This window comes from Antechinus flavipes, chromosome 6 (assembly GCF_016432865.1).
Source record: "Antechinus flavipes isolate AdamAnt ecotype Samford, QLD, Australia chromosome 6, AdamAnt_v2, whole genome shotgun sequence".
Classification (NCBI taxonomy): domain Eukaryota; kingdom Metazoa; phylum Chordata; class Mammalia; order Dasyuromorphia; family Dasyuridae; genus Antechinus; species Antechinus flavipes.
In genome coordinates this window covers 252,198,239-252,225,215 of record NC_067403.1, presented here as the reverse complement: position 1 = coordinate 252,225,215, position 26,977 = coordinate 252,198,239, and the positions used below count along the sequence as shown (strand labels likewise).

At 41.0% G+C, this 26,977-nt stretch overlaps 1 protein-coding gene across 1 annotated transcript; it reads right to left on the bottom strand.

The window, feature by feature from the left end:
• Positions 1 to 9,692: 9,692 nt before the first annotated feature.
• MS4A1 (membrane spanning 4-domains A1) lies at positions 9,693 to 25,872 on the bottom strand. The gene is made up of 7 exons (XM_051965187.1): positions 25,704 to 25,872; positions 20,407 to 20,584; positions 18,570 to 18,692; positions 14,390 to 14,446; positions 12,614 to 12,850; positions 11,121 to 11,222; positions 9,693 to 10,080 (listed from the first exon to the last, which is right to left on the bottom strand). Exons 2-7 carry the CDS (start codon positions 20,566 to 20,568, stop codon positions 9,898 to 9,900), a joined length of 864 nt encoding a protein of 287 aa, XP_051821147.1. The 5' UTR covers positions 20,569 to 20,584; positions 25,704 to 25,872; the 3' UTR covers positions 9,693 to 9,897.
• Positions 25,873 to 26,977: the final 1,105 nt, after the last annotated feature.

The window sequence follows — 26,977 nt, the reverse complement described above, 5'->3', positions numbered from 1 at the left end:
TTTGTTTTCTTTTGAAGTATTTGTTGCTCTCAGGAAAAATCTATCTTTTTCATTATCCCATCTATCCTGTATTTGAGAATATAAGAAAAACAAAACTAATTACAAACATATGTCAACGTCAGTCAGAATGAATTTCCATATTTGCCTTTTCTAAAAATATTTCATTCTGCATTTTAAGTTCTTCACTTTCTATCAGGAAGTGCATATCATGTTTTATCATTAGTCCTCTGAAATTCTGTTTGGTCATTATGTTGATAAATGTTCCTAATTCTTTCAAAGTCATTTGCCTTTGCCAAATTATCATTGCATAAATTGTTCTCATGATTCAGTTCATACAAATCTTCCCAGTTTTTTTCTGAAATCCTCTCCATCATTTCTTTTAGCACAATAATTTTCCATCACATTTATATATCTTAATTTGCTTATCCATTTTCAATTTATGTTACACTTCCTAAAATTCTCATTCTTTGCTTCTTCAAAAAGAACTGCAAATATCTGTGTATATCCTTAGTTTATTTTGATTAGTACTAATCTCAATCTCCCTTTAGTTCCTTCTCTTCCCTTTCTCTCTTACAATCTTATTTCTTTGTTTAGTGAAATATATTTCTTTACATAAACTGTGTACATTCTTCTTTTGGTTAGTTAATATGAGAGTGACATTCAAGTGTCAGCTGTCCACTCTGCACACTCCTTCTTGTTTGAATAGATGTCTGCTTTCTCATCCTGATTACCTGAAATAATTTTCTCTACCCTTCTCTCCTTTCCTCCTACCTCCAACCATTCTTCCCCTCTCTTTCCATCTTCTCTTGGTAGTCAAGAAATAATAAAACTTCTTTTTTTCTAGTGATGGTTGCTTAATCATGTTGTGACTCTGACTGTGGTTCCTTGGTAATTGAATTATTTTTTTCTAGCTGAATGCATTATTTTTATTTTGATCTGGAAATTTTGGATTTAGTCTATAGTTTCCTTGGATGTTTTTATTTCAGGAGGTGATTGGTGAATTTTTTTTGTTTCCTCTTTGATCTTTGATTCTCTGAGCAGTTTTCTTTTAAGATTTCTTGAAATATGATATTAGATTCTTTTTTGATTTTTCAATATGTTTACGTAATTCAATTAAATATTTTCTTCTTCATCTTGATGTGGGTTTAGTGGTAGAGAATTGAGGTGTGAAAATTCCCTCTGGTTAGCACAGGTCCATTGTGAAAGAATTCATGAGCCCAAAAAGTCTGAATGGCAAAAGGGATTAATATTTATTGTCACTAAGAAGCCAGTTTTGCTAAGAACACAGATTTCTTAGTGGCAAAAGGTACTGTCAGGGAAAATCACAAAGGTTAATACTGAGAAGAAAGTATCTTCACAGCAGGCAAAAGTCCTGGCAGGCAGCTGTGCCAAGAAGAGAGCTTCTTGGCAAAGCATAATCCTACTTCGGACTTCTGCAGAGTTTTGGAGTTCAAAATTGTCTTTTTGACGTCTGAGGCTGAGGCTTCTATTGAATAAGATTCAATGCCCCCAAGCCTAGATTTCCACTTGAAAAGAGAGTACTTATGTTGGAGTTTCAAGCCACTCAATAGGAATATGATGTCGAGATCTCCAACTGAATGAGACCACTTAAGTTTGAGCTACTGGGAGTGGTCCTGGGCTAATCTTCAACTCAATAGAGGATGCAGCTAGTCCCCGCCAAGATTTCTAACAGAATGAAACCACTTAACTGCCCTGAAGGTTGGGTCTGTCAGAGGAGAGTTTCAGAGTTCACCCCCATCATTTTTCTGGGTTCATCCCCATCAATCTGTTTTCCAGATAAGTTGTTTTTGCTGACATACTTTATATTTTCATTTATACTTTTAGTCTTTTGATTTTGTTTTAATATTTCTTGTTGTTTTGCAATCATTGGCTTCTAGTTCATTCAGTCTCAAGTTAATTACCTTTCCAATTTTTTCTTCTATAGTTCTATTTTCTTCTTCAATTTTTCCCCTCAAGTATTATGTACTAAGGACATGTACCGAACTAGAGAACTATTAATCACCATGCTAAACTAAATAACCATTGTCTTTATCAATTCCACTGAGTTAGCATCTTGTAAGAATTTTTGTTTCAAGTACAAGAGTTCTAGCCCCTAATAGCTCCTGTTTTCTTTTGTTTTAGAACATAGGTGGTCATGCCCTCCCTGACTTCTAAGGGAGGTAAGAACCCCCAAAAAGAGGTGATCACGCCTTCCCTAATGTCTCAGGAAGGAAGATGAAAGCACCAAAGAAAATGGGGAATCAAACCAGATTAGTGGGTTTCTGAAAGTTCTAACTTTGAAACAGGTATACATAAATCCATCAACAGGGGAGTTATTACATAACAAGCAACATGAATCAACAAGAGGAATTATACATGTCCACAAGTCCTAGAAATAGTCCAAAACCAATCGATTGTCCATTACTTCATGTGTTAGGGAATCCAGTGATTCCTGCAAGTTTTGAAATCCTACAATAGTCTCATCAACAATTTTGTATTTCAGGGAATCCAATGATTCCTGCAGATTTTGAAGTCCTGTATCATTCTTATCATGTCGCAGGGAATTCAATGATTCCTGCAGATTTTGAAGTTTTGCAACAGTCTTATCACTAATTTTTTATCTTTGGGAATCCAATGATTCCTGCTGGTTTTGAAGTTTTGCAACAGTCTTATCAACAATTTTTTATCTTTGGGAATCCAATGATTCCTGCTGGTTTTGAAATTCTGTAACAGTCTCATTATCAGCTATGCTCTTTCAGTGTCAGATGTTTCTTAGGTATTCTCCTTTGTTTTGAGGTTTTTTCTCTTTTTTTGTCTCTCTCAAGGTGTTTGTTGGTACCCATCTGATTCCTTTTCCATCTGTAGAGATACAAACCTCCAAGCAGTTAACCTATCTAGTCCCTTCCATTCACCACTTTCTGAATCTCTCCTCATCACTTGGAGATTGTATTGGAGCTGCTCTCACTGGACACTGCCCCTCTATTGGGTTAAAAAGCCTCTATTTTCCCCATCTTTCTCCCATCTGATTGCTTTCTGGCTGATAGATCATGTAATCCCTTTCTTCCATCAAATTGCTTCTCTGCTGATTGATCATATCAGAGTTCTGAACTTCTAAAGACTCTGGGTATATAACCTCAGCTGCCATCATGCTCCACCTGGTTTTTTGGTGTGAGATCTTAGAGCTAGTTCCCAACTTTCATTTCCCTGAGTCAATCTACATTCTGAGGCCCAGTGGAAGCCCTTATTGCATTTTGGACACAGGGTTTTGAGCCTTATTCTCCCATCCTGTTTTCTCACTCTATTTCTATGTCTACATTGAGCTTTCAAATGCCCTACTTAACCACACTGAAAGCATTGACAAGTCGCTCTGGAAGTCCCTTGCCACAAGGAACCCTGTCTTCCCATGTACTGCATCATAGCCTGGGTATAAAAGGCATTTGTGCCCACCGTGGCACAGCATCTTATGATCTCCTCTAAAGGAGCATCTTTGTGTAGTCCTCATATAATTCTTTTACAAACTTCATTAGCATTTTCTTTAGTGGTTGTTTGATCATTATTCCTGTAGCTGCATTTTCTCCAATCATTCATATGACAGTTGTTTGCAAATGTCCCACAAAATCAGCAAAGGGTTCATTTGGATCTTGCTCTATTTTCGTAAAGGGTTCCCCTCTATCTTGTTTTCCTGGGAGGGAGCCTCATGCTTTGATAGCAGCAGCAGCAATTTGCTCATATGCTATCAAAGGGTAATTAATCTGTATTGAAGTGTCTGCATACTTGTAATGGGCTGAGGCTTGAGTTGATGCACTGAGGTCCCAAGCACATGAGGCTAAATAGTAATTGGACCATACTCTATTAATATATAAGCTTGGAGAAAGAATGGCCCCCACCCACTCTTTGTGCAAGTCCTGATGTGTGTATAGGAAATGACGATTTTGGTGGGTGGAGCCAGGGGAGTAGAAAAGGAAGGGGTGGTGAGACTTTTGGGATTGCCATTGCCACGGTTGGCTCGGCTCGCATCTCTCTCTGTTTGCTGGCTTCCTATCGCAACTGCCTATATTTGCTATTGCAATCTTTCTTGCCTATATTTGCTATCGCAATCTTTATTCACCTCTTCACCAATAAATATTGAAGATTTTTCCCTTAACCTGAATTCCTGACTCCGGCTGATTTTAAATACACGGTCATTACACATACTGACCTTTACCTGCTGTCAAAGGTGATTTGTATATTAACTCCAGGTTGCCTATTTCATTGATTTTATATTCTACAGAGTTCACTGTACTCTGAAAGCCACAACAAGTTTTGTCCAGGTTCTAAACATTGTCCTTGCTATAGATTTCTAATCACTAGGGATTAAAATTTCATAAGCCAAATTCTCTAATACCATCTTAACATAAGACAGTGTAGCCCCATAAAGAGTGCAATCTTTTTTTAAATCTTTGATTTTTTTCCAGATCAAAAGGAGTGTATCTTCTCCCAGCTTGACCTGAAAAACCAAATTCTTCAATCACAGGGTATGCGTCTATTAAATCAGATATATCCTGTCCTCCTTTTTTAGCTTTAATTCCTGCCTTTTGTAATTGTGTCATAGGCTGCTTCATAGGTGGTGCTGATTGTGTCATGCCTCTTCCCCTCCTCTTTCTCCCTCCACCCATGAAGGGTTAATTGAGGGGGGGAGGGTCATGAAATGGGGAATGCCCTAATGACTCCTGCTATGAAGCACCACATTTCTTAATTTCATCAGAATTGTACTTAACTCCTTTCTTGTCTAATTCTTCATCCTTTTCACTTAGTTTGTCAGTATCCTCCCTTTCTTGCACTTTCTTCTTTTTCCTTATTCTATAACTTATGTAATTTCCTAAAGCAAATTATATTAAGTTATATGTATAGAATGTTTCTTTAGGAATTGAATCAGGACCATTATCATTGTAATATTCAATTAATTGCTGTCTTACTAATTTCCACTCTTCTGGTTCTAATTCTTTTTCCTTTGAGAGCCAAGGAGATGTGTATTGTAATGTTTCTAAAAGTTCAATGATCTGCTCCCAAGTTACAATCAAACCTTGGTTTTTTATAAGTTTAACTATGCTTTCCGACACATTTTCCATGAATTGGAAAAGTCTCCTTTCTAAACATTTGTCCCATTTCAGCCAAAACTATGTTAGCCCTTAACAAAGTTTCTTTCTTGTCTATTTTTGTACTTATCCTAATTTCTGGGTCATAGATATAGGTCCTTAGTCCCACATTCAGACTACAAAATGTAATGTTCCTGTTGGTTTTCTGGAGGTCTTGGAGCAGCCTTCGTTTCAGTAGAGTAATCACTACAAGAATAGCCAGGTATTAAAGTCCAAATTCTTTATTATCTCCTTGCCTGAGACTGGGCAACTTTCTGGAGAGCCTTTCAGACCAGCCTTGGTCTCAGTGGGGAAAGTACAGGAGGACAGCCACCATGGTGATGTGTGATGAAATGAATAAATCTGGCTCTGAGTCCAAGGGCTTGTGCTTCAGCCTCCAGCTATCACAAAAGTGCATGATGGAATGAATCTGTCTGTCCTTGGCTCCGAGAGCTTGAGCCCCCACCTCCAGTTTTCTTGTCTTCTCTGGCTCAGACTGTGGCTGAATTTGTTTCAGCTTTATACGCTCTAGTTTAATTACATCATTGTAGGTGTGAATCGTGTAGAACTAAATTAAGTACTAAGTACATGTACTGAACTAGAGAACTATTAATCACCATGCTAAACTAGATAACCATTGTCTTTATCAATTCCACTAAGTTAGCAGCTTGTAAGGATCCTTGTTTTAAGTACAGAGTTCTGGCCCATAACACTTAAGCACTCTCATTTCATTTATAAAAACATCCTAAATTCTTAAAAACAAACAAACAAACAAAAAACGCCTTTATCTTATCAAAGAATTCTATTTGAATTTTTGTCTCTCGATTTTTAACTCTGAAGCTTCAGTGGTAGATGTTTTAGAATCATTCTCTTCTTCTGGGTTTGTGTCTTGAGCTTCCCTGCTATCTTTATGATGAGCTTCTTTTTTATTTGCTAATTTCTCCAGCTTACTGATTTCAGACTTGATGTTATAACAGTGCTCTGTGATACTTGAAGAGGAAAGATCTAGACTAGACCTATTGCTGCTTTCTTGAGTGTAGAAGGCCAGTATTGAATAAATCCATGTACAGAAAAAGCCAGGTCCAGGTTGAGACCTGCTCTCTATAAGGGTGAGCTATCCAAAGCATTGGCTTACCACCTCCCTTAATAATGAATAAAAGACATGCTCGAGATAAATTTAGGATAATCTTGATGGAGCATGAATATGATAAGAACAAGTCAGCACAATTATGCTATTTACAACTATTATGACAAATACCTTGTTATTGATAGTTACTGCTATTTACTACCCTGTTATGAAAGATACCTTGTTATTGCTAATTAAGGTCAAACTGAATGTGGAAATATAGCCTATATAGTAACCCTGGAATATACATAATGCCATCTAGAGGTAGCTGGTGTTAATGCAACACTAGCTTAAAGAGTACATAAACTCTGGCTCTCAGATTAATAAACAAAAATTGCCAGTTCATTTTTCTACCTGGCTCATGGATATTCAATTCACCCTCACATTCTCAATATTCACTAGAGCTGAACTCCAGCACTTGAGAACATGGAGTATTGTGTTTTTCTAGGATCTTAATGACAACTCAGGTTGGGCACTTATAGTCTTTCATTGCTCTCAAAGTGATCTGATTCAGGGCAAAGTCTAATTGCTGACTCCTAGTTTGAGATCTGCAAGTTTCTGATCTAGATTTGGGCTTGAATAGTGGAAAACTGTTACTGGAATCAGACCCTATCATTCAGTTAGAAAACTCTATTGGTTCAGAGAAGCAGAGCCATTAGTTTCCTTTGATCCAGGATTTCAGCTCTTTTCATTCCTCTGCAGAATAGGGTAGATGTTACAGTTGGGACCTCACTCTGCTCTTGGGGTCTGAGGTTTTCTGAGGTACTACCTTATGAGTTTCCTTTTTTCTGATTATACCACCTAGGAGAGGGCCTTTCTATCTTGGAAAACCAACCCCATTTCCAGATTGCATTCTCATTTTACCTGGATCTGTAAACAAGAAATGGGTAGTAACCAAGAATGCTGCAAGTTAGCATCTATCCCAGTCTTGGTGTCCCTGTGTGGGTATGGTAGTATTCTGGTATGGAAATGGGACTTCCATCCTTTCCTCCCTCCTTCCCTCTGTCCCTCCTCTGTCTGTCTGTCTATTTGTGTTTTCCCTCTTCCCTCTCTCTTCCCTTCCTTCTTTCATTTGGTATAATTTTTATTGATGTCTTCTGTTTCTTATATCATCATAGTTATCCCAAGTTATCACCCCCTCCCAAAGAGCCATCCTATATAACAAATAATATTTTTTGAGGGAAAGATATCATTATGACTAATTACATTGAAAAAGTTCAAAATGTATGTAGTGTGTCACCTGTGGACCTTCTACCTCCATGAAGAAGAGGGTTGTTAGGGTGTCCTCTCACATTTCATTATTGGAACCCTGCTTGATCTTTATGATTGTTGTCACATTCACTTTTGATTTTTTAGTGTATGATTATTTTTCCATTTACATTGTAGTTGTTGTATATATTGTTTTCTTGGTTCTGTTTACTTCACTTTGCATTAATTCATATAGATTTTTTATGTTTCTCTGTATGCATCACACAGCTTATTTCTTATAGCACAGGAATAATATATTACCTTCATGTATCACAATGATGTTTATCTATTCCCCAGTTGATGGACATCTTGTTCTCTCTCATCACCATGCTGCTAATTCTAGCCTTGATTGATACTACCTCCCTCAGCCTTTTCTCCTCTCTTTAAGGAGGACTAGAGGGTGGAGTACCAAACTCTTTCCATTGCCTTTCTTTATAGAGGACAGAAACTGGACTCAGCTCCATATCTATTGCTCTATTTGGCTCAGAACTAGGTACACTGAACCAGTTACATCCTGATCTACTCCCTTTCCCCCAACCCTTCTCTCACTTTCTTGCCTTCTTTTGGATGTTATCTCTCCCCCTCATATTTTAAACTCCTTGAGGGCAGGAACTGGCTTTCTTTTTATTAATTATATCCTCAACAGTGCTCTGTGATACTTGAAGAGGAAAGATCTAGACTGGACCTATTGCTGCTTTCTTGAGTGTAGATGTTTTCCATATTAGACTGTAAGCTCCTTGAAGACAGAGATTGACTCTCTTTTTGCTTTTATTTGTGTCCTCAATGTTTAACGCAGTACCTGTCATATAGTAAGTGTTAAATGTTTATTAGGCTGGATTGAATTGTCTCCAATTCTTACCCATCATAAAAATGCTTATATATATATATATATATTGGTATATATGGGTACCTTATAACTTACCTATGATTTCTTTGGGTTATATAAACCCTGTAATATATTCTCTGGTTCAAAGTGTATGGACATTTTAGTCATTTTATTTGACTAATTCCAAATTGCTTTCCAAAATGATCATGTCATTTCTTTGCTCCACCAACAATGTATTAGTGTTCCTGTTCTTCCACAACCTTTCTAACATTTATGGATCATTTTTTCCCCAGTTTTCAGGGTATGAGATTAAACCTCCTGGTTCTTTTGATTTTTATTTCTTTTCATTTGGCACATTTTTTTTCATGTAGTTGTACATACTTTGTGATTCATTTTTTTGACTTTGTCCATATCCTTTGAACATTTATCTATTGGGGAATTTTATATATATATACATACATACATGTATATGTGTATGTATATATGTATGTGTATATAATATACATATTATATACACATATACACACTCATACACACACATTGTTGATGTATTTTGGATAAAAAATTCTTATCAAAGAATTTGATATAAAGATTTTTTTTCCCACTCAATGAATTCCATCTTATCCTAGATGTATTCATTTTGAATACGTAGAAACATTTCAGTTTCATGTAATCAAGGTTAGCTATTTTATCTTTTGTAACTACCATTATATCTTGTTTGCTTAAGAATATCTCTCCTACCCATAGTTGAGAAAGATATATGACTTACTTTTCTTCAATTTTAAAAATAGTTTTTAAATGATAAAATCTTTAATGAGGCAGCTACATGGCACAGCGAGTAGAACACTAAACTTAGAGTTCAAATCTGGCCTCAGATACTTACTATTAAGTCAGTTAACCTCTTATTTACCTTAATTCCTCATCTGTAAAATGAGGACACACTGGACAAAGAATTGGCATACCACTCCAGTATCTTTGCCAAGAAAACCCCAAATGGGATCATGAAGAGTTGGATGTGACTGAAGGAGTGAACAACAGCAACAGTGATCTTTAATGTTAAGGTCTCATCTGTTTAGAGTATATGACCCCAGGAAATTTGGCCAGGAGCAAGAATTTACAGAAAAGATAACAGGAGAATCCTTTCAACTCTTTCTTGGAAGTAACCTTGAAGTGACAAGTTACTTGTGAATGGAAGAAATATGAGCAATAAGATAGAGATAGCCTTTTTCTCCTCTCATTAAGGAAAGGGGAGGAAATTGAACTTGTTGATATAAATAATCACCTCAGTCCCACATAATGGCAATCATAATAGAATCATTGAATCTCAGAGCTGAAATGGACTTAGAAGATGTTTAGCCAACTTGGACCCAAACAAAAATTTGCTTTAGTGGGATAAAGGTTCAAAAAGTTTATTCCCCTACCTGTTGTCTTTCTTTAAGAATTCAAAGGTAGGTTTTGCTACACTTTACTACCTACTGGGAAATGGAAAAGCTTTTGAGTTCCTCCACATAGATATGAAAGCTAGAGGAAGCACAGGGAGAGGTTCAGACGTGGAGGAGAAAGGGAGAACCAGACAGCTCTGCTCAGGGGCAGCTGTCATCCTCAATGGGTGAGCCTTCCTGGGGTGGGGTTGGGAAATTTGTTTCTTTGTCTTCTTCTTGAGCAGGGAGATTTTCCACCTCTTCCTCAGCCTTTGGTTGGGAGGGTACCACAGTGAGATGGACTGCTTGCTCCTTCCTGTCTTCCGCAGACAGGAGAAGCACACTCTGCAATAGAAAGTCAAATCACTTTTCTTGTCCTTTACACTTCTTAGTTCTTTGTCATGTCCATATTTTCTACATTTTTAATTTAACAGATTATAGGACCATGGACTTAGAGCTAAAAAGGCAATAAAGGGGAGGTTAAGTCTAGTCCCCTCATTTTATAGAGGGGGAAACTAAGACACAAAATGGCAACTTGACCAGGATTATTCGTACATTGTCCTTGGTTATCTCCTGTCCTCTCCCAGGGCCAGGCCTTTATTACTTCTTTGTCCTCAAAGATGCATAAGGGCAACATGTACCAAAAGTTCCTGGGCAAGTGCCAAATTCACTGATTCACTGACTGGGCATGAGAATGGACCATGGAAGCATTTGAACAAGAGTCCCCTCTCCAAAACTGGGTAAAATGGAAAGAGGACAGAACTCTGCTTTAATGTCACTGCTGCTATCAGTTGAACTGTGTGACTTTGAGCAAGCTATTTGTTAGCTTTGATTTCTTATCTATAAATATATAATCACAGCAATCTAGTTTCAAAGCACTCTTCCTAAATGTCCATCCACATGATGTGGGGCATCACAAAATTTTTAAAAACCATGTATTTATTATATGCCTATTGTGTACATAGCATTGTACTAGTTTGTACAATGTTTGTATCTTATATACTAGACATAAGGTTCAGATAGGACATAATCCTTGCCTTTACTATTCTAGTAGAATTTAGCATACCCATTCTTTGAATTTAAATCCTGGTTTCTTGTCTCAACACTTCTTTTGTCATTGCTATTCGTCTCCCTGTCTCCCCTACTCTATAAAGGATCCTAGTGTCCAGACCCTGTTTTCTTTGTCTTTTTCCCCTCCTCCCCCTTCCTGAGAAGTAAAATAATTGTTAAATTTCTCCTTTTTGTTAACTATTGAATGTTTCATTTTGTACAACATAAACTATCAGAGGATGAGCCTGAGTCAGGTCTAGCCTTGATAGAGGAAGATCATGAATGGAACTAGGGCTAATAGGTCATTAGAGTTTTGAGGTCAGGTCAATACTCACTGTCTGGGCACTGGAGCACAGATTCTTCCATTCATCCTCTGTGATGCACACTACCAATAAGTTCTGGAGAAAAGTGAAAATCAGCATGATGGCCAAAATTCCCTGAAGAATGTCCAGAGAAGGAAAGATGAGAAAATAATTGGAACTGAGCTTAAGGAGATCTCATAGATTGTAATGTCTCAGTTTCTCTACCTCAGTTTCCCTGAATTATTATGCTATGCCTGAATAAAATTATTATGAGCACCCCCCTCCCTTCTTAACCCCATTAAGCTCTGACCACTCCCACATTCTAGTGAATCATAAAACTCCAAATGGTTTATCTCAAATGCCTGGTATTGTTCACTATCTCTTGTCCCAGATTCTTTGTCTCCTACTCCTGACCTTCTTGATCCCCAACCTGTTCAGGACTAAAGTTATGATCCTTCCTGAAATTATGGTTTACCCAGTGTTTTCCTCCCTTGCCTTTGTTTCCCTTATAGCTGGAGCCCTATAAAAGATCTGTGTCTTAATTGCTAGGTTGGACATCTTTTGGTCAAGAGTCCTATCTGACCAGCTAGCCCAAATTCTCTACTATTAAAATATTAAAAACCTAATCTCTGTCTTGCCTCAGTTTCTCCAGCATTACAAGATGATTGTTAATGACGTGATAGCAACATGATTTTAGGTCTCTGGTGGTAAGCTGCAGGGACCTGTGCTTTTCTCTCTACTGTTTAACATATTTATCAGTCACTTGGGTAAATATAGAGATGGTTTGCTTGATAAATTTGCAGATTAAATCTAGATTGAAGAGGTAGGTATCATATTGTAGGACAGATTAAGGACCATGAGAATTCAGAGCATTGGGTGGAACCTAGGAGAAGGAATCCAGCAGAGATAAGGAAAATACATTAAATTTTGGCACATATTTTTTTTTTCAAAGGAAGTAAAGGATTAGTCAATATGCATTTTAAGGATTTACTTTGTATGAGCCATTGTGCTGTGTTGGGAATACAAAGAACAACAAAATACAGTCCATGCCTTTGAGAAGTTTCCATCTAATGATTGTAATGAGGGGGGAATGGCTGGACAGCATCTGTTTGGAAAAAGACTTGGGGGTTTTCATGGTGTTGCTCCTAGACTTTCGGTTACCTCAAGAATAAAATGGGAACCCATTCTCAATCTGGCTCCTTCTTGTCTTTCCAGATTTACTTTGTATGTTTCCTTATCATATTCCATTGAATCCTTACTGTTCCTTATATATGGTATGCCTCCTCCCCCAACATCTGGAGTGCCTTCCTGTCTCATCTGGGTCCCTTAAAACCACAGCCTCTTTTCTGAACCTTTTCCTAGTGATGCTGAAATCACTTTGTATGTTCTTTTTACTTCTTTTCAAATATCCTGTATCTCCCCTCCCCCTACTTCTCACTTCCTCCTTTGAATGTAAGCTTCCTGAAGATAGGGACTGTTTCATTTCTATATCTTTATCCCAGTGTGTTTGTACTTGGGGAACCTACCAAAAAGAAGGACTTCACAGTGAAGCAGTACTGCTCCACCAAAGAGTTTTGCTCGGATGCCTCACTTTGCTCACAGCTGTATATATTGACATTTGATTTGACTGTTTGTCCCAGATTCAGACTTTGCAGTTTTAGAAAATGAGAAACGGTGAGATTAAATATGTCCATGATCAGAAGAATCATTCCGGAGATGGATGAGAACAGGCTTATCGTGTTCATTCCTAGCTTTGTGTTGACCTGGGATAAGAGACACAAATGATAATGGCTTCTTTTAGCTTTTTCTTGCTCCTGTAATAAGGGTCCTAAATATATCCAGTGGTATTTGATTCCTGCATCCACTTTAAGGGAAGGCCAGCTTCGACTCCTCTCCTTAGCATTAGAAGTCCTCTACCTTTCCATTCTTAACTCCTGTTCCTCCTTTGCACCCACTTTACATTCCAGTAAAACTACACTACCTTTCTCAACACAGAGAATTCTTCTTCATCTTCTTCATCCTTTCTCAGTTTGTTTCCAATGTCTAGAATGTTCTTCCTTTCTCTTCTCCCCTGTTGAATTTCACCTAGTCTCTAAACCAGCTTAAATGCCATCTCTTCTGAAAAATCTCAACTTGTTCCCCTTAGACTTCATCAGAGACATTTTGTCTCATGTCTCTAACATGGTTATCATGTAATATCACATGTATTTCAGTTATTGCCAAGAGGTTCTGTGGTATAATGGTTAGAGAGTTAGTCTTGGAGCTGGGAAGCCCTACCTCTTTCATCTCTCCAAAAAGCAGTCCAGAGGAGGAGGAAGGATAGGTTTTCTCCATTTCTTATTTAGAATTAAATAAGCTAGCAATTTCAGGACTCTAAGACAAAGGTTCTTTTTGTGTGACCTAAGCATATGGATCCTTTCTTAAAAAATGATTTTCATTACTCAGAATTGCCAAGAAAACTAATTATATTGAACTACAGTTATCAGTATATTTTTAAAAAAATATACAGATCCCAGGTTAAGAGGTCCTGCTAAGAAGAGACTCACAGTGTGTTTCCCACTGTTTCCCACTTATGGGGTACAGCTTCTAGGGAAATATAGCAGTAATCCTGAAGTCCCCTGAGCTTACAGTGCTATTGTCTGTCAATGATTCTAAAGTCTTCTGGCTTTAGGATAGTCCCACAAACATTGCTGATTGTCAGATAACTAATTTGTTGATCAGTAATGACCATCTTCCTGAGACATTTGAACTAGTGAGACAAAAAGTAAACAGACTACTCCTCAATGCTATCTATAAGCTAAAAAGTTAGCAAATAAGTAACATGAAGCTCTGGTTTCTAACTTTGTCCTAGAAATTTATCTCTTTTCTCCTGGTTTTTTGCTAAATTCTTCTGGAAATTAGCCTGCTTCAATGGAATTACAATTACAATAAATGTTTCCCCTAGACTTGGAAATGGGTTCAAGCCTGCATATTCTTTTGAGATACTTCACAACACCAGCCTTTGATCCCAACCTTTTGGGGTCTCAACACCATCACTTTGGCTTATTATTCTAGGAATATGGTATTCACTCTGTGAAGCTTCTTAAATCCACTGGGTTCTGTTAATGAGTACCCTAATGATTCTAATTCCCAAAACAAGGAGCTTTCGGAATGTGGAGCAGTATTATTCCATGTCTATTTATGCCCCAAGGAGTCTGGTTCATAAAAATGACCTAATTGCCACCAAATTATCAGCAGCTATTCCTTAGAGATTTTCTCTCAATTCCTAAACGTTTTGAAGAGAGGGGAATAGTTTTACTTGCCAGGCAAGTTCTGGAAGTTTTCTTTGCAGCCACCAAGAATGATCCAGAGGTGATGTACTATGATTGAAAATAAAATAAAACAAAACATGATTATTCACCATCATTTCACAACTAGTTCACAATCATCTAACACATGCTAACCTGGATGGATTTGGGGTGAGGATAGGAGGGGAATCAAGGCAGACACCAGAGGTGTCTAAAAGTCATACATCTGGACTCTTTTGACTCCTACATCTTCTTCTACTCTTCTTCTCCCCATTTAGTTTTTTCCTATCCCCTATTACTTGGAAGATCAAATATAAACTTTTCTGTTTGGCATATAAACCCTTTCAAAACCTTGCCTCAGTCTGCCTTTCTTACATATTTCTCCCTTTCATACACTCTATTGCAGAGTGTCTGACTCAGGTCAAACTCCCAAACCACATTAAAATCTAATTGGGAAATGCTAAGCAAAATAAATGAAAATGAAGTGGTGTTGATGGTCCAGAACCTAGAGAACTCAAAATTGTCTTCTTATCTGTTTTCTCATTTTTCCTCTGAAAACAAAACAAAATACTATCCTGTCTGATTGTGAATACCTTGTTAAAAGACATCCTGCTTCCTTATCTGGATGAAAAGGCATCCTGTCTCCTTACCTGACTCCTTCTTATCTTTCTTGAACAGCGTTGTAGGTTGCTATCCTGCTAGCTGAGCTCCAAATTTTCAGTATATAAAGCCTTCCTGAATGGTTTCTAATTTTCTAGACTTCCTTTAGAGTCTAGGCCATCAACTATGGCATCAATAAGCTTTTGTGACTTTAAGAGACTCTCTTTGAATTCTTTAAAACTGTGGACTGTGACTCTCACACACTTCAGTATTAAAGGTATCAGTGGTGATAAGGAGTTGAAATGTGACATGGTTTCAGGAGCATATAATAGTTTGATCAACACAAAGAACTGCTGTCCTAGGCACCCCAGGATATCAGTGTTTGTGATTTCTTTATTTGCATGGTACGGGCTCAAGCAAACACACCAGGCAGGGTAGAGCAGAGTCCTGTATGAGAGCAGTTTGCTGCTGGGGAGGAGGATGGGAAGGGGGAGAACCAGGGAGGAGTTGGGGATCAAGGAGGATCCAAGTGGAATCTACCTGGTTGGCCAGGAACATGGCAGTCTGGGGGAGGATGATCTGATGAAGAGTTTCAGCTTTAAGTCCTTGAGACAATGGAGGCCAAGGAAGAGCTTCCCATCATTCTATACCCCAGAGCAGTCCGAGAGAACTGACCTTATTGTGCTTAATAAAGCAACAGCACCGGCTCATTTTAGCAATTCCCAGGAATAAGCTAGTTCAGGGTGCCCATCCAAAATACAGCACAACAGAGGTAATGTTACTTGGAGGTTTTCTGCATTTCTGTGAGAGTTTTACACTATGGCTAAGTAGCACAGTACACAGAGCTCCGGGCCTGCAGTCAAGAGGACCCATCTTCATAAGTTCAAATACAGCTTTGGACCCTCACTAGCTATGGGACCCTGGACAAGTCACTTTTTTGCCTCAGTTTCCTCGTCTGTAAAATGAATCAGAGAAAGAAATGGCGAGTCAGAAAACCCCCAAATGAGGCGAAGAAGAGTCAGACTTGGGGAAACAGCTCAGTAACAGCGAGGTAGCCCAGTGCGTGGCATGGCAGTAGGGACTTAGTGCCGGCTGCTCGTAGGCACTGCAGTGGGCGTGTGAGAACAATGTTCTGTCTACACAGAGGTTGTGACTGGGCTGTAAAGATAAGGAATTAGAGGGGGAGTCAAATCCTTGTCTACACTCTCTTGGTCCTCCACACTGCTTGTAGTCACCTAAGAGTTTGTTCAGACACCAAGTAGGATGAAGCGAAGGGATCAAACACTCTGTGAAGCCATCTCCTCGAAGCTAACTGATAAGGCGGCCCTGGCCTAAAACTGGCTAAAACCAGCCAGTGGGGTCAAGGACAGGACACAGGTTTTTGCTAGCAGACATGCTTAATGAACTTCATGCATATTAACTGACACGCCCCGAGGTGGGATTAGTCACCATCTTTGACCATGGGATTTATGATCAGGAAGGGGGGGACCTATTAAGGAGTGGATGCAGAGGGAGTGGAATGACATGTGAGGTTTCTGAAACATCTTCCAAGGGAAACTCTGAGGAGGAGGAAGAAGGGGGGTTAGGGCAGGATTACAAGGTATAATTTCTGGCTCTGATACCTGTGAGGTGTGTGGCTAAACTCATATGGAGTTTTCACACTGTTTCTGCAGGAGCCTATTAAAAGTTTAGACTGGTTCACTTACTCTTTGTCTGTTCACTGCACCCTTTGGGGATTCCGAGTAGTATTTCTCCGGGATTCAGAGCTCTTTATGCCTTCCTAGTTCCAATCTCCTGGTACTCCATGCGCTGTCCATTGCAGCCACACTGGCCTTGGTGAAGTCATTCAGACATGGTTCCCCACCTCCCCATGGCTAGAGCTCTCAGTGCTTTCATCTCCGCTCCCTTGGCTTCCTTTACAAATCTCAACTGCTTTAGGACGATACTACCTACCACCAGGAGCTAGTATCTTTTCCTCTCAGATTGCCCATTATCCCCTCTGAGGAACAGGGGATAAAATACAGACCTGGAGTTGGGGGACCTGAATTCAAATCGAACCTCAGATACTTGATAGCTGGCCAGTCACCCTCTGTCTGCCTCCATTTCTACTCCTCTAAATTACCTACCTCCTGGGCTGCTTGTAATGGTCACCTCGATGTTATTCTCCCTTTATTCTGTTTCTATCTTGTATGTTGCTAGTTGTTTACACCTTTATACCGAGAGCTTCTTGAGGGCCAACTTGAGTTTCTGCCTTGTTTTTTTTTAATCCCTAGTACTTAGCATAGTGTCTGGCACATAGTAGGTGCTAAAAAACATGCTTATGGATTTGAAGTAAGAAGTTAAGTAGGAGAGAGCATTGCCCCAGACATTAAGAAATAGTGTATCGAGGGGTAATGGTCAACAGAGTCAAAACATACATAGAGGTGAAGGAGAATAGTAGGGGGAAAGGTCAGAGTTTTGAGCTGCTACTGTGAGAGCAGGTTCTGAAACTAGACCATAAGAGACTGAGAAATGAATGTATACCAAGGATGTTAGAGACTTTCCTTCTGGGAATTGCCATGTGTGCCATGTCAGTTGGTGGGGTGGACCCAGGAAGTAGAGAGGGGCTCGGCCTCTGAGGCAGGAGGCTGTATCTTACAGGTATTCGATCTTTTCTTAGGATGCGGCACTAACTCCAGGTGTCTCCCTTCTGTGGCTCCACCTACGCAGTGCTGAGTGGGCTAGACACAGGGTAATCCCAGAGGAGAGTAAATATAAATGACCAGCCCCACCATAGGCGAGAGAAGGATGTAGAGAGAAGTAGAGAGAGGCAGAGATGCAGAGAGATTCAGGGATGCAGGGATGCAGAGACAGGCACAGAGACATACGTACACTAGCTCTTGCTTCCTGTTAACCCCTGCTGAGATTACCAATAAAGAAAGGCTGTTAGGTACTTTAACATCGTCTCCATGTCTCTTGGGGAAGATTGGTATGTATGGCCCTGGCAATCGGTAGCCTCGGAGGGAGAGGTTACACAGATGAGGAGACTGAGCTCAGAGACTGCCAGTGACAGGTTGTAGCATTTGGAACAAGACAAAAGCCTGAGTGACCACAGTGCCTTTATTAGAGTCTTACAAGAAAGGCCTGAGGTTTCAGCATCTTTCAAGAAGTGGTTATGCATGTGTGCCTACTGAGCCTCGGATAAAGGCAGAGAGGGGAGCTGGAACTCTACTTTGTTTCTGTCCTCCTCAGTTTCCTTTCATTATCTTCCTCTCTTCAAGTTGGGTTCTGATAATTGTCAGGGATATGATGGGCATCCATGGTCAAGGAGAGGATAAACTAGCTGTCTCTTAGGTTCCATCCAATGCTGAGATACTAAAATTCTCTAATTAGTGAAGAACAACTATCCTTATTTTCATGCATTTTAAAAAATTAATAGGCTGGATAATTAAGCACACTTTTGGTATCTTCACCTTCTGTGGAATTGTTTTAATCAAATAACCTCTTTCCTATCTGAATTTTTTTTCTGTGGATTTAGCTTTGATCAGATGAATTCTCATGGGAACACCCTGAGCTTTGTCTATATTACCCAATGAACTTTATTATTATTACTTACAATAATGCCTCCCCAGACAGGGTACCACACCGTCACATTGATGGCGGAATATGTGCCCATGGGCACCATCAGTAGAATCCCCCCTAGTCCAAAGTGGAACAAGCCAATCATGATCTGGACAGCCTGTGGGGGGAGAGAATGAGGTTTTGAAAGGGGAACACAAAGTGGCGCCCACCCTTCATTCATTTGGTCTTCACAAACACTTTTTAAGAGGGGCCTATTGCATGCAAGAGAGGCCTATGGCCTAATGGATAGCCTTCAAACTAAGAAAACCTGGGTTCAAGTCTTACCTCTGACACACACTGGCCATGGGATTCTGAGCTAGTTGCTTACTTCTTAGTTTTGCTGACACTCTTCAAGCCTAAACATTGAGGATTTGTTGCCTGGTGTTGAGAGAGGAAGTTTCTTTCTTTGGCAACTCCCCTTCCTACTATAAACACAGGTGCAGAAGGTAGGCAGAGTCCAGTTCTCTGGGCTGGGGAAGATGCAGAGTTTGGCCAAGATAAGGTCCCTGGCCTCAGCAAGCCCACTGTGTCCTGGGGGCTCATTTGTTCTCTATTCTGAATTAACTTGAAGGACAGGGTGATTCCCCTGCCTGAGGGTGCGCTGCTAAGGAGAAGGGGTTGTTTCCTTCCCTGTATGTGCCTGGTCCAGGCTGAGGTACACAGCAGGTACTCAATAAAGGCTTATTGATTCATTGGTTGATAGATCAGAGACTCATATAGTTAGATCAAGAAACAGCCATAGACTTACTTTTGTCTACTTCCCCCTGCTTTTACAGATGAGGAGACTGAGCTCAGAGACTGCCAATGACAGGTTGTAGTATTTGGAACAAGACAAAAGCCTGAGTGACCGCAGTGCCTTTGTTAGAGTCTTACAGAGAAGGCCTGAGGTTTCAGCATCTGAGCCTAAAGCAGTGTGTGGGATGCTGGGATATCTAGACAAAACAAGGAGGCAGTGGTTCCTGTCTGGGACAATCATAGCAGACTTCCTGGGGGAGGCTTAGCAAAGGAAGCATCGGCCACTTAGGGATATCAGGACCCTGCCACACTTGAGCAACCATGTTGTAGGGCTGCTCGAAGAATGGAGTATTAACTAAGCACCTGCTGTTACACTGGCAGGTCACTGCAACTGTGGCCAATGAAGCAATTAAGGTCCACAGACATTTAGTAATTGAGGAAACTGGGGGATGAGAAAGGAGAATCTTAAAGGGCACAAAATAGTCATTTTCCAGATCATTAAAAAGGGGATGAGCCTCACTCTGCGTGGCCTCCAGGCAAGGAAAAAGGTCCCTGGGGCAAGGAAGAAAATACAGAGGAGCAGATTTCAATTTCAGCCAAGGAAAACCTGCTCCCAAGCAGAGCTGTCCATAATAGCCTTGTGGCTGCAGGTGTAGGGCACTCTCACTCAGGAGGCCTTCAGGAGGGCCTGTGTTCAAATCCCAGCTCAGACGCTTACTGGTTACGAGTGTTTTTCACTTTCCTCTGCCTGTTTCCTCACCTGGAGAGAGAGTTGGCAATGTGGCCGAGGGCATTCTGGGGCAGGCCCTGGCTGTCCTAAGTGGACTTTGTGGTCCCTTCTGGGCTCCTGTGGCTTAGAGGCCTCCTTGAAAAAAACACTTGAAGGAAGGAGAAGGAACAGGGGCTCTTTCCTACCCATGAGTCTTCTTAAAGAGCCAGCCTGCATTTTTGCGGAGGGAAGGCCATCATCTACCTTTGTGGCTCAGAGAAGGGGCTTCTGTTCTGCCCTTCAACATGCCCAAGCATGACCTTGCTGAATTGGAGCAGGACTTTACTGAGAAAACGGCTGCATTTTTGGAGGGAGGAGACAGACTTACCCCAAGAGCTCTGGACTCTCTCCTGAAGAAACTTTCCAAGGTAGGACTTTGTAATTGGGACCCTCTCTGGAGGCCCATCCTTTGGCCTGGCTGTCCGGTGCTGGGGCCCTTTGTGGAATCTGTCAGGAAAGTCCCACTGACCGAATTTCTTGGAGTCATCATTTTGTTCTCAGAGATCCTGAAAAAACAGATGAGACAAGTTGAAAGAGCTTTAGCTTTTAGGGGTGCTCCAGGTATACCCCCTCATGTGCAGATGCTCTATTGCATCTACTAGCTACTCATGGCTGTCCTCCTTAGCCTGGCTCCCATTTTTCAGGGGCTTCTTCCTTGGTTCATCCTCCAGACTGTAGACCATCTTAGGATGGGACTGGCTACTGAATGTGGACAGTGGAGTCGGGGGTCATGGACTCAAATCCCACCACTTGATGCTCTTCACTTCCACAAAATATTGACCTCTCAACTTCCTTCCACCTTGGGTGAGCTAATCCTGAAAGGGGCAGCAACGGGACAGCCACCTAAGTGGGGTGACCCTGGAGAGTCATGGGTTTGTAAAGCTAGAGCCGGAAGGGACCTTGGAAGCCTTGGTGTTAGTCACCCCCATGGGCCCACTCTAACCGCTAAGATCCAGGGAAGGGCTGCACAGGCCCAGGTTTCTGCAGGGATATCACAGGGTGCTCAACCAGGTATCCTGACCTAGAGGCTGGGAAGAGGGGCCTCTACTCTCGCTCCTCTTAGGCCTGGGTCTTCTTGGCTCAGCTTCCTTTGCCTGCACATATTACTGCTCATCACGCTTACTTATCTCATCTTAATTAAAATCAGTGGGTAGCGCAGTGGGTAAAACACTGAGCTTGGGGTCAAGAGAACCTGAATTCAAATCCAGCCTCAGACACTGACTAGCTGTGTGACCCAGGGCAAGTTTCTTCACCCTGCTTGCCTCAGTTTCCCCATCTGTATCCTGAACTGAAGAAGGAAATGGCCAACCACTCCGCTATCTTTACCAAGAAAACACCTAGAGGGATCAGACCTGACTGAACAACCACAAAAATAAAATCAGACTCATCCTGCAGCTCTTGGGTACCTCCCTCAGCCATCTGAGGGAATGGAGAGAGAATGAATGGAGGAGAAAATGTCTTCCTGATTTGAGCTATCTGTAAGTACAGTGTACCATTTTGAAAGGTGATGAGCTCTCCTTCCATGGAAGTATTCAAACCAAAGATGGATAACCTCTCATTCAGGGAAATCAGGGGTATTCTTGTACAGTTTGGGCCTGGGCCAGATGGTCTTTGAGATCACTTCCAGCTGAGATTTTGCCCTTCCATCATGTGACCTGCAAGTTCTTCTATCTTATTTATTTTTTCTGAATCTGCCTGCTTAGGATTGACTCTTGAGGCATGTCATTCAGGGTTCAGGGATGTGGGGAGCACCTATAAGACCAGGAGAGGGATAGGCAATGAAACTTGCCTAGAAGTGAAGCTGTGCCCCGAGGCCTCCTCTCCCCTACACACCCTTCCCTATACTCAGACATCTTGCATTGGTTAATACTGAACATGTGTCTGGGGGAGGACTTAGTCTTCCTCAGTCTCCCTTGGGCATTCTATAACCTGCTAATTCATAATGTCCTCAATGTCACCAGAAAAGAAATCATTGAAGAGAAAGATTTAAAAACTGCTTCGGTTACTGGCTTGCTGGGTGTTCCTGGGCCTGTCTCTCCAAATACCTGGCTCTGATGCTTACTAGTGGGAAGTCTCTGGGTAGACCATCTTTTAGCCTCAGTCTCCTCATCTGTTTAATGGGGTAATGACATTTGGAACATGACCCCTCCAGGATTCTTAGAAGGATCCAATGAGGTTGTATAAACCAAGTGTTTCCAAGCCTTAAGATGACTTAGGAATGTTGGCAGCTTGTTTTTCCAGTTAGGAAGACCTGGTTCAAGTTCAGGTACGGCTTGTGGAATATATGTAAAGGGCTTTGCTAATCTTAAAGTGCTATAAAAATTCTAGTTCTAGTTATTTTATATATATATATATATATATATATATACTAACTTTTGAGTCAGGAAGACTTCTGTTTAAATTCACACTTACCAAACATAAAACCTCTGGCAAACTGCTTACCCTTTCTGAGCTCCCACTTCTTTCCTACCAGGAGGATCAAATCAGTTCGAATCCCACCAGTTTGAATGCCTAGCTGTGTGATCCTGGGCAAGTCCCTTCATACTGTTTGCCTCAGTTTTCTCCTCTACAAAATAAGCTGGAGAAGGAAATGGCAAACCACTCTGGTATCTGCCAAAAAAATCTGCCAAATGGGTCATGGAGGATCAACCACAATGACAGGCAGAGGATTGGTGTAATACCGATTTCACTGTCAGTAGAGTCTCAAATTAGCTACAAAGGGATTTGCAGGCCTTAGAGAATGAGAAGGTCAGATGTTATGCGTGGTTCTTGCATAAAAGAGGCCTGGTCCTGCCTATTGGACCTTGTACAGAGGAGAGTTGCCACTTCTCAGACTGAGCTACATCCTCTGGGAAGGGGTGAGAGGAGGAAGAGCTTTGGTGTAGGTGGAAGTCAAGGCTGATCAAGACTTCTGCTTATTTCAATAGGTCATTGGCCTGTGCGCTTGGAATTGGAAGTATCCTATGAAGCCTCTTAGAGGGAGGGATGGACTTTCCTTTGGTTGCTGAGGGTCCTGGGAACTCTCAAACTTATTATTTTATAGTGCAAATCTCATAGTCCCATCCCCTTATTGTGCAGATGAACAACTGAGGCCTCAAAAAGCGAGTGGCTCATTAAAATTCTGCTTGTTGATGTGGAAGACCTCCAGAGAAGGAGGTATAAAGTTGCAGATCTCCTTTTGACCAGTAACGTGGTGGTGTCAGCACAACTTTTTTTTTCTGTTTATTTTTTTAAATGCCAAAAAAATTGTTCTTCCTTAAAATTAACTTTTATTCTAGGGGTTCTTGGCTTGAGGTTCACAGACTCCCAAACTTCTGCAGATAAATTCATGGGGACTATAAACATGGATGGAAAAATATTTTATTTTCAGCAACCTCTCACTAAAAGTTTGCAATTCTTTTAATTAAGATCTTAAATCAATATTCTGAGAAAGAATTCATAGACTGCTCCATAATCCCAAGGGAACTATGACCCCTTAAAGGTAAAGACCTCTGCTTTATACTGATACCTTTTAAGGTAAGCACAAAAAGCCAAATCATAAACCTTCCAGTGAAACAACAAAACCAAGTTTCTTGGAGCTGGGATTGTAGATGAAAATGGGACTATGGGGACAGAACTGGGTAGGCCTGCGAGGTCTCAGAGAGCCCAGTATCCCAAGAAGGGACGTCATGTGCCTATGGTCTCACATGGAGGTTGCAGATTTGAATCCAGGGCCTCCCCTGGTATTTCTCCAGGGTCCTGTGTTCCATGGTTCCATCCCTCCACTCCCGGCCATGAAGTCACCTGTTCTAAACCTTAGCCTCTTCAGGATTCTGGTGAAGAGCAAATGAAATAAGGAATGGAAAGGGTTTAATTATAGCAGGACAGCTAGTGATATGGAGGGCCGCAGTGCCGCGCTTAATGAATGCTCTTGGGTGAATGACCATGGCACGAGGCAGATCCCTATACAGACTCTGAATCCTGGATATTCAATAGAAATAAGGTGCAGGATGCTTGATAAGTAGTGGGGAGGAGAGGGAACTAGTCAGAGCTATCAGGAGAATTTGTGTACATATATATACATATACATACATAATTTATACATTATATGTGGCATTTATGACTCCCAGAGCAGGGAAGCAAGGTCTCTGTGTGGAGAGGCAGAGATGCATCTCTGTAGCAGGCACGCTGGAGACAGTCTGACCTCAGGCTATTAAGAGGGGGGGTCACCTCAGTTTCCCATGGGCAGTCCTACACTGCATTTGGGTGAAATAGGGAAGACCGGCCATTTTGCAGGAGTGATCTCTGTGACTGTCAGGCAGTGCTTTAAAAGAACCATGGAGGGTAAGGTGGGTGGGCTCGGATTCAAGTATGCTCTCTATAACCTTATGTGGGTCACTTAGACTCAAGACAAGCCTAGATGGTCGGGAAGCCTGTATCGCTGACATTTTTGCCCAGTGTTGCTGACCTTCCCCCTCAAAAGAGCTCCCCTGACTTCCACCCCAGGTTGAAGCTGTCTTCTACACCTGTTAGTTAATCCTCATTAAGAGGTTTACAGGTTAAACCTCACTCCTGGGGATAGTAACATCTTAATGGAGCTCCGAACCTTCCAACTTTGTCTGTGGGATCTTAGGTAAGCCCCTTAACCTCCACCCCGAGCATCAAGTTCCTCATCTGTAAAGTGAGGGAGCTGAACGGGGTCTCTGCCAGTCCCCTCCAGTTCTAGGATTGTAATCCTATGATACTATGAAATGCCATTAGAAGAGAAACAGACATCTGGGGACCAGGGCCTTGCCCATGTTCCACTAAACTTCACAGAGCCCTGCAAAGTCTCTTTCCTGGGTTTCACAATTGACCTTAGACAAAATTGAAGGAAATAAGAGTTTGTATTTATCTAGTAGTCTGGCCCTCTAAGACCTCTACAAGGTATTCCCTCCTGCCTTTATAGTCTTACAGCTTTCATCTGTGACCCTGCCCTCCTGTCTGCCCCTGGAACAAGACTCCATCTCCAGACTCCATCACCAGTTTTCCTCAGACCTGGGATGTTCTCCCTTCTTGCTTTGCCTTGTGACTTTTCTAGTTCCTTCAAGCCTTACTTAAAATCCTGTATCTAGAAGAATCTTTCCAGGGCTTCTTCCTCTTAGTTCCATTCCTCTGAATTTACTCATAAATTACTTTATTTTGGTTGTAAATAGCTTTTCTCTCTTTTCCCTCTGTTGGACTAGGAGCTTACTTGTGAGTGGGGACTGTTCTTTTTTTGCATTTGCCTTTCATTAAACCCCCTCAGCACAGTGCCTGGTTCTTCTTAAATGCTTGCTGACCGGCTGTGTTAGGATTTAGTAGCTGTTTTTCTCTATACCAATTTTATCTTGATTTTAATAGCAGCTAAAGAGTGGTCTACAGTGTCCCAGAGAGTAAGTGTGGGGTCTTCCCTATGGTCTGAGGGACTGGGGCCAGTACAGAGCTCTTTCTGCTGCCTCCCAATTGCTTTTGATCTATTCTCTCTTGCTGGAGGAGAAGGGTAGAAAGGTTTGCCACTCAGGTAGTGGAAATGCTTATGCCTTGGCCCAAATTGAATGTGCTAAGCCACCCTAACTCTATCTTCCCCTACTTGTAAATGGTGTTAAAGGGGATTAGGCTACCCACCTGTAAGGTCCTGTAGGGGTGGTCCAGTTGGTGGGGTCTGAGCAGCCAGAGAAAAGAACCTGTAGTCAGCCAGCCTTCTGCAAGTAGGTGTGAGGGTGAATGGGGAAGGCCTTGACTAGATTAGATTGAACCCAAGCAGGTGGCAGGAAATACCCAGCTATAGACTATCTCATCCCATGGCCCACGATCACCAGTCACCCCAGAAGATGCTTCAAATGGAAACATCCTGAAACATCTTAGTTTCTCTTCCTCAAAGGGATTCCCTGGGGGACCCTGGGGAACTGTGGCCAAACCTGAATTAGAAGATCTTTGAAGGCCCCACCCAGAGGACAGCTGTAAATTAGGGGCTCTAAAGGGGAGAAAGGGCTTGTGGGAATCCCCCAACATTTTGGTAAAGGGTTCTTCAGGATACTACTTTTACCCTTGATTTCCTTTTGGTGGGGACATATTGGAGGATGTATTGGAACCACCCCCTTTTAGAAACTAGTTACAAATCAGGACTCGATTTATTGTTTTGTTGATTGTCCAGATTTTAGAAAGTGTTGGAGAAAATGTGAATAATGCACATTCAGCTCAAAGATCTGTTTTGTTTGTATCTCCCTTCCCCTCAAGTTAAACATATACTAGCACATTCCTGTCAAAGGGTCTTTAGACTCACATAGATTTTTTATTAGAAAAAAAAAGATTATTGTACAAGTCATTCTGCTTTTCTTCTGTGGATCTCATAAAACAGGCAATCTTGTGCCTCCATGCGTTTACCTTTCTGGCGTCTAAAGTCATTCAGTTCAGTTCAACAAGTATTTTATTAGGTATCTTGTGAGGATCAGAGAGGACAGTCCTTTTACCAGTAGAAATTAACATGTATGTGTGTATATGAGCATGCATGTCTGGGCCTGTCAACTCTGAGAGCAAGGATCACGTCTTCTCTGAAGTTCCCTAGTACTTACCTTCCTTGGGACATTAGATGTTGGCAGTCTGATAATGATGAAATCAATAATGGATATGTCATAAGACTCCAGAATATTCCCTCATGCTCTGCTCCCCATATTTAATGGTAGCCCAGGAATAAAGATTTCCATGTCAGCAAATGCTGATAAATATAAATATAAATATATATATATGATGTCATGTATATAATAGTTAATTTATTAATTATAATAATATGGTAATTTAATAGTATCTCAAATTTTATACATATTCAGAGTCCCAATCAGTTTTGGATTATTTTAGGATTCAGTCAAATTAAACTTAATAGGATAAGTGGTAATGGTTTG